The 16581-nt window shown below is 38.1% G+C and overlaps 1 protein-coding gene across 1 annotated transcript in view; it reads left to right on the top strand.

Annotated features, from left to right (window-relative positions):
* The window catches only part of LOC137643991 (myoferlin-like), a 319600-nt gene that overhangs the window by 208180 nt on the left and 94839 nt on the right, over positions 1-16581 (top strand). The window contains 3 exon segments of the mRNA XM_068376837.1: positions 10955-11086; positions 11234-11415; positions 12401-12518. Coding sequence (XP_068232938.1) covers positions 10955-11086; positions 11234-11415; positions 12401-12518 — 432 coding nt within the window.

Consider the following 16581-nt stretch of genomic DNA (forward strand, 5'->3'; position numbering starts at 1 on the left):
CCTCTCCATGCCTGACAACTGAGTGAATACCAGTCCTCTTCCTAAAACGATCAAACCACCCATGAGAAGCCTTGAACGCTTGCTGCGACGTTCCTTTGTCTCTGCCGTCTCTCTGGGCTTCCCCGGGATCGGCAAAGATGGCGCTCGCCTTGCGCGAAATTACCGATCGCGTGAGTGTATCACCAGCGATTTCCTTCTCTTTAATCCATAGAAGAAGGAGTCTCTCCATCTCGTTGATTGAGGTCCTTCCACTGGCAAGGACAGTCATGCCTTTAGAAGACTTACTTGCTTTAATGGCTTCCTTGTTCTTGATAATTGTAGCAATCGTAGACTGGTTACGGCCATACATACTAGCGAGGGTAACGATGCGCATGCCTTCTTCGTATTTCTTTATTATCTCCAGCTTCGTTTCCCTAGTAAACATCTTCTTATTTCTCCCTTTAACATCACTAGCAATCTTGGGACCCATGGCTAATGAATTAAATTTATAATTAAGCACTAAAATGCACAAAAAATACGATATCATAAGCACTCACATGAGATCGTCTTTACGAAACGCACACGAGATTCTGAACTGAGCGCGTATAACAGAGAGAGAGAGAGAGAGAGAGAGAGAGAGAGAGAGAGAGAGAGAGGCAGCATCTCTTTCAGGCATTGTGGGAGGGATTTCGGTCAATAGCGTATCTGCATCTTAGTGACACTGTGACGCCGACCAATAGCAGACCAGCTTCATAGTGACGTATGACTGTGGTGGTAGGCTAGTGACTCGCACAGTCATACTCGTAAAAACCGCCAAGTTTGATTTTCAGAATTCGATGCCGTAAAGTGGGGAAAAATGTCGTAACGAGGGGACGAAAAAACATCGTATTCCACACCGTAACGTGGAAAAAACATAAGCTGGGGACCCCGTACCCCGGTGGTCTACTATACTACTGAATAGATTCTAGGCTCTCCTTTGGTCTTTTGTATAAAATAAGCAATCCACAATACATGAATGAATGAGATAGATATTTTTGTGCTGATCCATGACCTTTACTAGGAATTTAGTGCATACTGTATGTGTAATCTCCCAGACCTTCAAAACCAAAGAAATGATGACGAGTTGCTTAAAATTGGTTGAAACGCAGGTGTCACTTAGTTTTCATTCAGGTGCCTGAGACCCTCTTAATGAGAGAATGCTTTGACGAAGTCATCATGCTATAATAGAGAATATCATATCCATGTTGAAGTATTTTGATAGACAAAAGGACTCTTGAACTTGGGGAAATTGCTCCCCCATTGGAATCTCAATTTCTCTTTTTTATTTCTGCTTCTCAATATTACTTCGACCTCCTCCTAATTTTCTAAATTTTTCTTTCGTCTTGTTGTCCTCATTCTGAGTAATGTTGTGTATGTACATGTATATATATGCTTTTTTCTATTTTTTTTATTTATTCACTTATTATTTTCTTAAAATGGTATGGATATTTCCACATTTATTATTACTGTCTGCTTAGATGAATGGGAGGTCTTTGCATTCAAAGCTATGTGTGACGTTTTGGATAATCTCAGCCATCCCGAATATGGTTTAGACCTTTTTTGGTGGAACTATTCTCAAGAATCGGGCCCTGGGGTTATCTATTCCTTGAGGAAGGACTCTCGGCTCCTGGCCCGAAGCCCATCATTACAGATATGGGGAGGAGGATTCCTTATTTTCTTGGTCTGACATGGGGGTATAGCTTACACCTGTGGCTGTATATCTGTTTTGGTGCTATTGCGCTGGTAGGGTATGGAGTGGACCATCTTGGATGTATACTCTCATTGTGCCGATGGTGGAGAATGCAAATTTCCTCTTCAACGTATGATACTTTTTTAATACTCGCGCAGGTAAACCAACCAGCCAACGGCAAACTACTCTTGAATACGGATACTTCTAATGACGAACCCCCCTCCCCTGGATATGCTGACTTGCTTTCGGCATTGTTGACGATCTCTGGCAATTTTATTAGTGAAAATTCCGTTGATGACTTAGGAACAAAAAAGGACCCCTCTTCCAGTGCTCAGAATTCAAGCCATTAATATATGCGATTTCCCAATAAGCTGCCATTATGAAGCATTATGCATTATAGATGACTTTTAAAGCTTATGATAAGATCACGGAAATAAGTATGAATTCCAGGGAAGATTAAAAATTGGAAGTTTGGATCTACTCCAATAATCACGAGGGGGCTTTTAAAGCAATCTGTAATTCTCAAAAATTAAAATTGATAATAGTGAGATTACTAGAGCACTATGCAATACTGCTTGAAAAATCTTGACATGTATCGCCTTATTGACTGGCATCAAAAGGAGTCTATGGGCCCAAAATTAAACTTAATAAAAGCAAGAGAGCTTAAGCCAGTAATGTTGATTATAGCAGCCTCAAAGTGAAAATGAAATTATTTTAAATTTAGTAAACAAATACAACTTAGCAGGCACTATAGAGCGTGGAGACATTCCTAGATTTGCTGGAAGTCCATTTAAATTCATTCCAAATCTAGATAGAAGAACTATAATGGTAGATATCAAGCCGCATTTGAAATTCATTTTTGGAAGAGGTAGTATTCTTAACAAAGATCTTTAGGAATTTAGTGAGGAAGAAATATTAGATATGTGCCCGAGACACATATGGAAGGTTCATACGATTCCTAGAACCACTATGATTATTTTAACATTTCGAGATCATGAGGTACCCTCTGATGTATACATTGGAGATGAGAGGATGCTAGTTCGCATATATAAACAGAAAACTTTACAGTGCTACAATTTCTATAAATTTGGACATCCATCAAAAATGAAAAGATCAGCGACAATAAGAAATGTCCTCAGTGTGAAATAGAAGTTGCTGTTCAGAAGTCAGATGCAGAGCATATTGGTGTAGCATATGTTCGGCGACTTCTAAGCAAAACCAAAAGTTATGCCATTGGCTTAAACTTTAAGGATGCAGGACATCCAGAAAGAATAACACACCTAGATCAGGTAATATTAAGCATCCTATCGCTAAATCACTTCCAAAGGCTATTACAAAGCCTCATAATTTAGATTTGGTACCTCTCGCCTAAAAGGCACCACGTCCTTCCTCTAAATCTGCCACACCCTGGGTGAACAGCCCAAGGCTTTCATCTCGGGTAGCATCATTGCCAGATTTAGAGGAATCCTATGCTAGAGAGCTATTGGATGCACCTGTCATAATGGCGGTACAAAATCCTAATAGCTGTCTATCTTTCAATCGGAAAAAAAGGGAGACCACCATCCCTCTCCCATTCAATGAGAAATGCAAAAATACCTATTGCAAATAGGTACAATATTTCATCTGATAAGATGAACCTTCAGAAAACTTAAATCAATCAAAAATTCATGTTCAGGTCTTCCATCTCCCTCAACTATTGTGTCAAAAGAATAGAAAAAGGCAAATGAGAACCCTAATTTATCTTTGAAGAACCTTGGAGGAATAAATAGATGTTAAAACAAACCCTACCCTATTATTTTATATCTCCCCTATAAATTTACATCTACAACAGAGCAAAATTGATGCTAATACTCCTCGAGAATGCATTAGCTGTAGGACACCATATGATCAATAAGGTGGGAGCTTTGGCGAAAGTCTTAATTACGTTCATCGAGATATTCCCCAAATATCTTTGCCTATTTGTACCCCTCTACATGCTATGGCTGTAAAAATTGATATAGGGAGAAAATACACAATTTGCCCTCTTTTTATTTGCCTCCAAATGACAGAATCTCATAGAATAGTTTAGTAGAGGGGATTCAACAATTCCTTCAAGCTTTTGTCTTGCAGGGAGATTTGAAGGGTAGACATCTTTTATGGGGCGATATTTTAGAATACACAAGGAGCTACATTGTATCAATTGTGGAAAATGAAGATGTGGGACTGCTTAATATAGGAGAGCCCACACACACTTATGTTCAGACAGGTACTTTGTCATGCATTGATCTTTCAATTGCAAGCTCTAACTGCCTTCTCAACTATGATTGGAGAATGTTAGGTGATTGTAATGCTAGTGATCATGCACCAATTATTATAAACTCCCAACAATAATCTACCCTTACAGAGATCGCCATGATGGAACCTTGATAAGGTGGATTGCAATAGATTTCAGGAGCTGAGCGAAATTGAAGGGAGTGCAGAACAATTTGAGTGTTGATTATACCATGGACTTACTGAATGTAACTTCATACAGCAGGAATCATTCTTCATACAGCAGGAATCGTTTCAATTCCCAAAACAGGGTTATTCACATGACGACCAGTCCCCTGGTGGTCTTCAGAACTAACTGCCCTGCACAACGCCATAAGAGAATTTAATTATATACAACAAATGTAGGGCACTATTCCACCGTACAATGAAAGAAGCTAGGCACCAGTCTTAAATATCTTTTGTTTCCTCAGTCAACAGTAGATCACCAGTAGATGACCTTCGATATCAGGATGCCAAAAAATTCTAAATCTATCAGTCAATCAGATCTCTGGTAAGACTAGAGTTTGCTTCATTTGATGTTTATACCTACTGTGATAGAAAAACATTTTGAAGAGTTTGTCCTTATGGTATAGCTGTAAGAAAGACAAATTTAAGTGAAAAAAAAAGAAGGAAAAAGAGCTGAAATATTTCTATGAAGAGAAAAGAGGTCCAAAGAATAGGTCTGAGACCAACACGCTCTTAAAACCAATTCATGGGAGAGTACAGCTTTCTCAAAAAGGAATATTTCATAGAAAGTTGCATTCCTTACTTGCTTCCTTTCTTTAATCTTCCTGCCCATCCTCCTAGAATTTACTTGATACTGCAACTGCCACGTTTTTCCCTAATTACACATGGTTGTTGAATGAATTCCCAGGCCCTAGCGCTCAGCTTTGTGCCCCAAATTCTTGGATGTAATCCAGTCTAATTAGTTGCTTAACTGTATATAAATTAAAAGGAATGAAATAAAGAAATGCTGTATAGGTTTGTTGATAATGTTTTTTCTTGGAGAAGAATGGGGCAACCCAAAATGTGTCAGCCATTTTCCCCTGTTATTTATGTTTTCCAGCTCTTTGAAGCTAGCAGTAACTTAATTTTTCATTTATTGAGAAAAATGTGCATAAACCCTTGCCAGAATATTGTGCCATAATACCTTATTATTTCTATGAATCTCTTCTAAGGTTCATATAGTTACCTTCGCAAAACTAGCAAAATTTTGACTTATCTTAGAATTTTGAAATTACCCTTTTTCTATCACTGTAAAAGCCTTGCCCCTCTTGTTGAATCTTATGATTATCTGGCAATGCAGGGTTATAACAACCGTTTCAGTCTTCTCGTCAATAGTTATTCCAGTCAGTCATGTATTCCGTTCCACGAATCATATTGTTTTTCCAGTTAAAAGGGCTATGTAGCTTCATAATGATATGGGATATCTTCTTGCCCTGTTATGCCTTCTTGTGTTTAATGTTCAAGGGGTTTATTGCTATAAGATAGAGTTCCACATCCCCTTAGTTTCACATGTCGAGGACAGCATTGTGATTTAGGCAATCCTTGTTAGCTTTAACGCTCCTCCTTAGGGAAGAATGTGTTAAACTTATGGTTGAAGGACTTCATGTAAAGAACTAAACATACATAAAAATTTTGTTTAGCTCAAGGGGAAACCGCAGAAAGGATTATGCAAGTGCATTACTATGGGAGTGATGATGATGATGCTCAGGCTATTACAGAGTTCTCAGGGATCGATGATACGGAGTTTCATAAGATTTATGGTATATATGATAATTTCCTGCAATCTGAGAAGGCTACTTCATCTATAGGGGTAGGTAGTGATACTACCCAAACCTGCCCTGGTCTGATCCATAAGCTAACTCTTTGTTGACTGGTTTTAATGTAGGTACCAGTTAGTAAGGCTTTTGAAGGCATACAGTACATTATAACAGCTGTTAGCCTCATCACAAGTTTCGCTATCTCAATTTATTTCAAACCTTTCCATTGGGAAACCCATACTTTTCTGTTATACGGTTTTTAACGATGTGCATTTCAAGACAGAAAACTGCGCTGGTGGTTTATATCCTTATATCTGACTGTTGCTGAAGTAAGAGCTCTTTGAGTAACCCCTTTGTGCCATCATTAATAATATGGTTTAATCTATAGTTTTTATGGAACCTTGAACATAAATTTTAAATCTCTTAAAAGTTTTGGCTGAAGCTTAGAAATAGTTGCAACATATTGTCAATGGCGTTGGCTTGATACTGCCTTGTATATATTAGGCTAATAGCATATTTCAAATATCCACCAGTGATATTAACGTTGGGGTTCTTTCTTCTAACACACAAAACTAGTCATGAGTCGCCTTTCCCTAATGCAGGTGCAAAGGTTGAAGATAGTAGCAAACAAAAAGGAAATCCTAAGTATTTTAGACTGGATGCTTCACCAGAGCCGTATCCTAAAGGTGAGGTAGATATTGATTTGAAAAAAATAAAGCACGTTGGATGAAGCAAAAGATTTAGAGGGTTCATCAGGTATGGTTTACGTAGTCTGTTGTGAAGGTTGGAAGTCCGAGGGAATGTGAAAAATTCTCTTTTAATACAGACTCAGGCATTTCTATTTTTGAGGGTGATCATAGTAACAGATCCTTACTGCGTTTGTTGAAGTGAAAGCAGAGGAAAGAATTGTTGGTTCATATGTGGCTGAGGCTACTGGAGGCCATGGCATCTGCTGAGAAGTTTGTTTTGATGGATTAGTTGAAAATTAGGGATTTCCATTTACATCTCTTATCTCCATTGTAACAGGACCTCCGATCTGGACACAATTTGCTTTCTGATAATTCAGAACCAGCTAGAACTGATTAAATTGTCAGTTTAACTCTCATGCTTTGGCTCAGTGTGTAGTTAGATGTCGAAGTCCCTGACATCTTTCCAGGAAGGTTGGGACACAACTTTGAATTATCTTTACATGTCATGAAGGTTGTTAGTAAAGAAGTAACCCTTATACATAAACTGTCTTGACCTCAATTGTATTCGAGGCCCTTGAGGCTCAATAGTCTCTGGTGATGGGAAAGTCTGTAGCAGCTTTTTTTCTGGTAATATGACAGTATTGGCTTACATTCAAAAGTAGTGGGCACTAGGTCAGTCATTTTGTATAGTGGACGTACTCATATCTTGGACGGTTCTAAGGGGGATACTTCTATCACAGTTTCTTCCAGGGAAATTCAATATCCTATCAGACGTACTGGTATCTTGGACAGATCTATGGGGGACACTTCTATCACAAGTTCTTCCTGGGAAATTCAATGTTACAGGACTAGTCGAATCTGAACATTTATCAATGCCCATCTTCAAATAGCAGGATGACACCAGTGGCTCTCTTTTGGTTTCAGAGAGAATTGTTTATCAATCTTAGACCATTGTTTTCAGAATGGTTGAGGAGGTGACCTTACAGGACCAATCTTCTCGGACAACCAATATCGAGGTCAGTTAATCCAAACCCCAATGCTCTGCATTTGACCACATGGAGACTCACTACTGTATTTTATAGCTTGTTCACCTTAGGTTCTAAGAGCCAGTGTACCAATAGTTTGTATTGTAAATGGTGGCATGTGTATTTAGATTGATGCAGATCCAGGGATGTTTAAGTGAATAGAACTTGTTTCGGTGATATTGGTAGGTTTTTGCATTTCCTTTTTTTTTATGGGAGAAATTGTCTTACAGCTATTAAAGGCTATAGATCCATTATTTATACGATTCTCAGGCTCCTTGAGTTGGAGTTATCAGCCTGGGGTGTCATCAGGGATGTACTCTGATCCTTAATTGTTAGGTCTTTTTTATTGGAATTTAAGCTTTTAAATAGCACTTGTTTTGATCTTTTGGAAGGTAATTCTTTTGAGGATCTTATAATCAAGACAATTTTTCTGTTATTGTTGGCTTCAGCTAAATGTAATAGTAAGCTGGAGGGTCTTTTCCAAGAATAGGTGTTTTAATATTGGTGAAATTTTATTTCACGAGGCTTCCTTTCTGGCTAAGAATTATTTAAAGGTGAAAAGTCTTATGTAATTTTTTCGTATTCCCTTATTGAGAAAAAGTTAAGTTGTAGGACAGATGATAGATTTCTATGTCCTATAAGAGTGGTTATGTATTATAAGACAAAACTCAAAACATCCAGAAAAAGGTCCCCAATTTGATTTTTCCTGTTAAGATTCTAGGCCATCATCTATCTAAGAATTCTATGTCTTTTCTATGAAGCTCACAGAGAATTAAATATAGGTCAGGCAAGGGACTAAAAGGTTCAGGATCAAGTAATTAAGAGCGCAACTACTTTCTTAATTTCTGTAAAAATCTTACTATGCATGGTAGGAGTTTGGTATTAGATCAGTAACTACAAAAGCAGTATTCACCGAGCACTATTTATAGAAGCCTGATAGTCTTACAAAAGTTACTTGGGGTTGGGTGTGGTATTAGCTGCAGGTATTGAGTGTGTATTATGGGTTGAGTCATATTTATTAAACTCCTTATATTACTATTTCGTTATAGTTCAGTATTAAGTGTCTCAGAGCTGCCAAATTTTGGGAAAAGGGATATACTGTATACTATATATTGTTCTAGTGTTAAGTATTGAAAGTGTGTTTTTGTGCAAGTTGCCTTTTTTAAATTCCGTTTAGGTTGGTGTTGATTTTTAAGCCCTCGTGGGCATGTAGTATTAATTTTTTCTAAATCTGGATTCATGAGGTATTGCTTGAGACTTGCTAGCTTTTGATTGTTACTGTCAAGCTTATGTTTATCGGGGACAAGTCTTAGCCAATTGGTGTAATTATTTATGCTAGAGTATTAGATTGATTAACCATTTTCTTCGTTATCCCTCCTCCGTCAGTGTGTGGAAGTTAGCCAAATGAGCCTCGGTGAGAATCAAAGAATAAGATTAACTTTAATGAGATTAATTTTTTCTATATTCGCCTCATGTTCATATCCCCTTGCCTAGCCTCCTTTCGGCCTCGCCTTCCCTGTATGTGTTACGTTGATACACAGCACATTACCAAGGATAAAAGGAGGATCAGTTATCAGCTGGGGGGAATGTGAAGTTTTTGATTGAATTCCAGAGCTGGACCTGCCATATTTTGTAAAACTGTGTGCTTATCATTAATAAATAACGTAAGAATTGAGAGTAAGAATTACATTTTGATTGTGTGTGCATGTCAAGCACTATACATTTACATTCACTTGCATTTATGTTGATTTTTGTTTATACATGAGAAAACATACATAATTGCTGGTATTTATTAATACATAAGAAAACACAGATTCTCCTGGCATACTTACTACAGCAACCTTCATGGGGGGGCCTTTGCATCCTTCATGGTCTAATGATTAAATGTGTTTTAGCAGAAGCAATAGTTGTTACTATCACACCGAACAAGTCCTTACTTTATGAAATCATCCTCTCATTATTCTATTAAAGTTTAATTTTTTCAATGCTCTGTTCATTGCTGTGTCGTGATTTGAAAGTTTTTTGAATCCCGGTAAGCTTTTCGTTAAATTTAATGTTTAGTTTATTTCGTTTGGTACAACTTTATAGCTGCCTTTTTTGCCCCTTTTCAAATCTAAAACTAAGCATTTTGGCACAAAGCATTGACTTCCAAATAGGCTGGATGTGATTCAGCTATTTGTGCTGTTACATGTTAAATGTGTTTGTGTTTCGAACTAAAATAGTTTATAGTGTCTTGTAAATAGCTATTTGATTATCTGAATGTGGTTCAACTGTTGTTTAAAGCTTTAAACTACAGATATCTGTTATTCTATTCTTTAAGAATTCTACTTATCATAGGGTTCTCAGCTTAAATGTTGCAAAATACACTCTTGTGTGCTGTATATTCTTTTTTTCAAAGGAATTAAATAGTTTTATCCAGAAGACATAAAATACATTGTTCAAGATACATTTCTAATATCCAGAAAAATTGTAAATGCACAAAAAGTAAATTTTTATTCTTAGACCCCCTTTTTACTTGATCGTATGACAGCGATTTGTTTTTGTTAAAGGTATTCCTCTTATGTTTGCTATTTTGAGGTTATTGCACGAAACGTTTGTTAGAAAATATTCCTTGAATATAAATCCTTTACGAAGATTTTTTAATGTTAATTTTTGTTCTTAGATCCCTCTTTTACTTGATCGCATGAGAGCGTCTTGTTTTTATTAAGGGTATTCCTCTTATGTTAGCTATTTTGAGGTTATAATAAGAAGTGTTTTAGAAAAAAAAAAATCCTTGAATATAAATCCTTCATGTAGATTTTTTGAATTCCGATAGTTTCATTTCTTTTGACCTTTTTCTTAAATTTGGTTATTGTCAATTTTTCACTGTACCCCTAGCTTTAGAAATGCATGGTAGCTTTATGACCATAGAATCAGCATTAGGGTAAAATAGCCTTTTTATATAGCATCCTATGGAGCTGGGTTTTACCACCTAACTTAAAGTTTGTACTGCATTTACGGCTTCTCAAAAGTAGTTTATATTGCATATCCCAATGATCCAATATAACCAGTAGTGTTATAATGCCATGGTTGCTATTCATGAAGTGCAGGTGTATGTATGTGTAATAGTCCTAATACTAATTAATCAGTTTTTGGTTCACTTCGTTTGATGAATATAGGTTTTTACAATTTCAAAATTCGCGGGGAGTGGTAAAGAAGCAATATTAAAATTTGCAACGTAATGTATAAGTATATTTTCTATGATATTGTAGGGTTTGGCAATGGTTGACCTTACAGAGAATTTCTGTCTAGGGTGATAGACTGTATGCTGTAATAAGGATGTGCCCTTTATAGCTTTGATGAAAAATTTTCTTAAAGTTTTGATATTCACAAATGTTATTCATGAAATTCTTCTTTCAACTATTCTTTTATTCTGTAGGCATAAAATAACTCGCACCTGACCTCCTGGTTAATTCATCTAACTATACTTTCATTTTGTAGGTGATGAGGAGTTCACACAACTAACATGTCCTCGGATGTATATAGTAAGCGCAGAACGTCATGTGTATCAGCTGAGAGCTCACCTCTATCAAGCTCGTGATCTTCCTGCTGGTGACAAAACTGGTCTCTCAGGTAATCAATTTCTTTAAATCTATCTAATTTGATGAAAATAATATGAATCCTACCTACTAGATACCTTTCTCTTAATTGGGAACATAGGTGTCATATGAAATTTTTCCAGGTAGATTTTCTTATTGTAATTTGTAAATTCCTTTATAGATCCCTATGCAGTAGTTAGTTTTTGCAACAGCACACAACAAACTGACAAGAAGTCTGCAACACTTTGTCCTACTTGGGACCAAACCCTTATCTTCGATGATGTTAAACTTTCTGGTTCTCTTGGTACAACAGCGTCACAACCACCTGATATAGTAGTGGAGATATTTGACTGGGATGCTCGGGTAAGTTTCTTACTTGTGTGTGTGAAGGATGCTGTATAAGTATAGTTGCTCAACTAATCAAGGATGTGAATACATTTTCAGTTTTCTATTATAGATATGCATGGAAAAAATATGCTTGTATATTTATGCTTGTATATTTATCAAGAAAAGATTTAGCAATTACTAATCATAGCTCTTATTGTGGAGTCAGATGCCCGTTACCGTGAATATACTAGTAACGTGTATCTGCTAATAGAATAATTAATGTTGCAACATGTTATACAAAGGTTTTTGGCTAGTTATGTACCGACTGATAAAAATCCCTTAAGTCGGTAATCAAACTAAATTAAGTGAAGAAGATACGATATAGCTCTTCAGGAGCTTAAACTTGACCACATAATTTTTTTTTTTTTAGAAAATTTTATGTTGAAAATTTCACGTTGAATGAAAACTAATAAATTCATCAAAATGTACTTAAAAAGTTAAGCTTGAGCATATTCCATGAAAGTACTATTATGATGGCAGTCGTTCAGTCTCCAGCTATCTTTAATTGCTGACAATGAATAGGTGTAAATGGTATGAATTCTGGCATTCCAAAAGTGCACACTAAATGTAGCTAGACTGAATGTTTGGCCAAGAAAAAAAAGGAATATTGAGTGATGATGTTAAGTTTCATATAAAGATAATTCTGTAAGAAATAAACGTTAAATTTACCTATATATCTTTTATTAATAAGAAACGATAAAATTCTTTATAAATAAGAAAACGTAGTTGGACAATATACACTTTTTGCAAACAAGCTAGTTGGTGGATACAGGAGGAGGAACAGAGGGCAGATTTAATTTTTTGGACACCCAAAACATACCAAAAAGGTATAATTTGAAAAGGAAGTACTGAGGTCTCCTCAGTTTACAGTAATTTTTCTGTGAGAATTATATGATGTTGACTTTGCTACTGAATTGTTCTATTTATAAAACAACTTACTTTTCTTTCTAATTCCTTACAGGGTGCACCTGAATTTCTTGGCAGAGTTTTTTGTCCTCCAACAGTTCTTAATACTTCAGAGGGGTATGAGCCTACTGCCTTACAGTGGTACCCACTTGCCCGAGGAAGTGAAAAACAAGGTAAAATACATTGCCAACTATACTTAAATTTGAGAAACTGAATGATGACCAGTTTACTGTTTGTTTCTCTACAGTCAATTCATTTTCATTTCTGTGTAAGGTTAAGAAAATGAGACATCAGGAGGAGTTATTGGTGATATATATTTGTAAATACTGGCAATGCATTAACACAAAAATATCTACTTTAATACAGAACATTATATTATTAAAGGCCAAAATACCACAAACACTCCAGTCATAAATTCAATTACGCAGCATGGACAACGAAAAAAATCACAGCAGCACAGGTCAACCCTGACTTTGTGTTGGTTACAGTTAATCAGTGGAAATGATGCAAAAAGTGTGAAAGATATGACAGAGTAGAGATGACTCGGTGTTTTACTTTGCAAAGGAAGTCCCATAGTTAAAACTTTCAAAGATAAGAAAATGTAAAACAGAATATAATTTGTTTGATTTAAAAAAAAATAGAAATATCTATAAGGATACTTATTACATTTTTGGCTATCAAATTAGTGGTAGTAATTTGGCCCCCCCCCCCAAAAAAAAAGAAAAAAAAACGGAAAGTCATTATGTGATGGAAGCCAAAGTTAAATATATTGACTTGAGACCTTTTCAATTTATGAACCCACTCTTGGAATATGTCTTGTTCTTATGGATGGAATTGACTGTTCGTATTTATTATTATTAGTGTTTCTTTAAGGAGCGTGGGAAGGGTATATATAATCATCATTGGATATATAGGTCATTTAATAAGACATTTTCTTTTCACTATTTTTCTACTAGAATAAATGTTCTGATTAAGATTTTATGCAACAATCTCTTTTCACTGTTTTGCTTTTAAAATATTTACTTACCAGTCGTCAGAGGTATGAGTTCCATGTTGGAAAAATCGTCAAATTTTTGTAAACAGCATAGTTTGAATGTCTTGTGTGAGCAATATTCTGCAATGCTGTATTTTGATTTTGCCCGCTTCTGTTTTGAGCCAAGTTTAAACTTATAGATGAATGTGTTGGGAATCTTCAAGTGAACAAATACATTGGAAGTAAACGAGTGTTTTTAAACATAAAAATTACCCGCTGGTTATATAAGAATGGCTAAAGTCCCTGACGCCTCGGCAGAACTATTCAAAACTCGCGGCTAACGCAGGTATGCCAGGTGCACACTAGCGCTCTGGTGGACTACAGGTAGAACTACTCCCACTTCTTCAGATTTTCTCTGCCGGTTGTACTGGTCAGAACGTTGAAAATTCATTCGCTGTTTACATTCAATTGGACGGTTTATTTGGTGATGTACTCTGTCTTTTTGTTTTAGGCTTTTGCGTTGATAATTTCCCTTTCAACTATTCTTGAAATCTTAATTATTGTGAGGTTATTTAGTTATTTTAACCTTTGTTATTGTTTAATTTTCTATTGTCACTTTGCAATATGGCCGACCCCTCCCCTATTTATAGGAAGTGTAGTAAGGGTTGTCAGACTCGCCTTCCTAAAGATTCTGTTGATCCGCACGCAATTTGTGTTAAATGTAGGGGTAAATCGTGTGCTTATGGGGATCGGTGTGAAGAATGTTCTTCGTTAACGGAAAGTCAGTGGGTAGCTTATGAGTGTTATACTCAGAAATTAGAAAAAGATAGGATTAGAAAAGAGAGAATTAGACGTAGTTCTTCCCGTTCTGTGGATTTATCTAGGTCTGATGTTATTAATCCTATTTCTTCCCCCGTAGTGGTAGATCAAGATCCTAAAGAACCTACGATGAGGGAGATGTTGTCTGCAATAAAAGCTCTCTGTGTGAGGGTTGAATCTCTAGCGGCGGACAAAAAACAAATGTCAGAAATTAATTTTCTTAAGTGGTTGTACTAGTGATCAATCAAATGTTAAAAAATTGATGAATGTGTTAAGTGTGGTAAAGGGCGCGCCTGCGCGATCCTGTCGTTCGCGTAGCCTAAGACCTCTGGCAAGCTCCCGGGAGGGGAGAAGTTATGTCGTAGGGCGAAAGGGAACGAGAGGCTTCATCAATCGCGTAGACGTTCCCTCGAGTAATTCTAGTAATGTAGCTCAATTCGATCACCCTCATGATGGAAGAAGTGAGGTTAATGCTTTGTCCCCCTCTTCAGATGAAGGGTCACGTGATAAGTGGCGTAAAGCTTCTAGGCCGATTAAGAGGAAAGTTCAGTCAGTGGAACAGCGACACGTTTCCTCCCCGCAACAGCCGGGCTGTAGTCATTGGGAAACACCTGAACGTTTTCGTTCCCTGGATGAATGTTCACCTGCGAAGCGCTCGAATATGGGTTCTGATGGAGATAGAGTAATTGATTCGGATGCTGAGTTAATTTCTGGTTCGGGTGTGACGATTCATGCTCCGCGTCTCCCTTCGGACTGGGGTGAACAATTAGAGAGTGATGAAGAGGGCGAATTCGCTATAGAAAAGGCTACACAATTATCTCCTCAAGACGATCCGAAATGGACTATTTTGTTGAATATGAAACAACAACTCTCGTCGATGATGCAGTCTTATCGACCGGTTGTTGGCAGTGAGATTGGGCGTCAGGCTTCCGTGGGAGACCCGTTGTCGCACAGGCGGCCTGTTGTCTCTGGAGCTGACGTGATATCGCACAGGCGGTCCCCCAGTTTCACTGTACAGCGACAGGTAAATGTAGATTTGTCTCGGCGGAGCTCTGTGTCACAGCAGCTATTAAAAGAACATACAGCCGATCGTCAATCTAGGTGTGATGATGTTCGCCAAATGGCGGAGCGAGACGCTAAGCGGCAGGATTGTAGCAGGCGCGAGGCGCAGGCGGAGCCTGAGCGGCAGCGTGGCGAGGCTCAGAAGTTGATTGATGAAGGTGCTGAGCTTCAGCGGCAGCGACAGGCAGGCGCCAAGCGCCAGCGTGACGTCCCACGCCAGTCGAGTCAGGAAGGGGCTGAGCGTCAGCGCGAGCAGCGCGGGAGCGCGACGCACCAGGAAACCGCGGAGCGGCAGCGGACAGTGGAGCGGCAGTGGACAGCAGAGCGGCAGCGCTACCGCCAGCTGGATTCATCCTATGATAAATTAAATCGTGACAGCAAACGCAAGTCAAATGACTGTCAGTTGGATGTGGATGTGGAACAACGCAAGCGCGCCCATGTCGCCACTGATGCGCCTGCATAGGAAGATCAACATTTGGGTCAAAGCACAGCTCCAGTCTCTGAATTGCTAGAAGATGATCCTGATGAGGGGCTCTCTCACGAGGAACAGTTGGAGGATATCTCGGAGGGAGTGGAGGAGAAACCACCTCAACATTTGGTGGACTTCAAAAACTAATGCTAGTCTTCTTGGAATTATTTCCAAACAATTTTACACCCATGGCTCCGCGATCTCCTCCTTCTGAGTTTACCTTAGGCAAGGCAGCAAAAACTTCCTTTTATACAAAAATGGTGCTCTCTCGCTCTTCCAAGAGAGCATTGAAGTTAATGGAAGCATGGATAGAATCAAGAAAAGCTCTGGGAAAGACATGCTTTGCCTTTCCACCAGCCAAGTTAGCCTCTAAATTGAACGTTTGGTATGAGACGAGGGAGGTCTTGGGTTTGGGAGTTCCGGTGTCTGCGCAGGGAGATTTATCAAACCTGGTGGACTCTTCTCGGCGCCTGGCCATGCGGAACACTAAGGTTTCGTGGTCAATGTCGGAATTTGACCATCTTCTGAAAGGATTGTTCAGAGCGTTTGAGGTATTTAATTTACATGAGACTGGTCACTGGGAGCCTTAAGTAGAAGAGTAACCAAAATGAAAGACACAGACACAAGTAGTCTTACCCAAATCATGACTTGCATGGACAGGGCAATCAGGGATGGTTCTAACGAGCTGGCTGCATTGTTTACTGCAGGGGTTATAAAGAAAAGAGCTACTTTGTGTTCCTTCCTTTCTGCGGGGGGTCACTCCATGTCAGAGATCGGAGTTGCTTTTTGCGCCTATGTCCTCTGCTCTTTTTCCGCAGGATTTAGTTAAGGAAGTGGCTGCGAATTTAACTCGGAAGGCTACTCAGGATTTGGTTTCTAAAACAGCCAGTAAAGTCTTGCCTACGTCCTTCTC

Source organism: Palaemon carinicauda, chromosome 7, assembly GCF_036898095.1.
Source record: "Palaemon carinicauda isolate YSFRI2023 chromosome 7, ASM3689809v2, whole genome shotgun sequence".
NCBI lineage: Eukaryota > Metazoa > Arthropoda > Malacostraca > Decapoda > Palaemonidae > Palaemon > Palaemon carinicauda.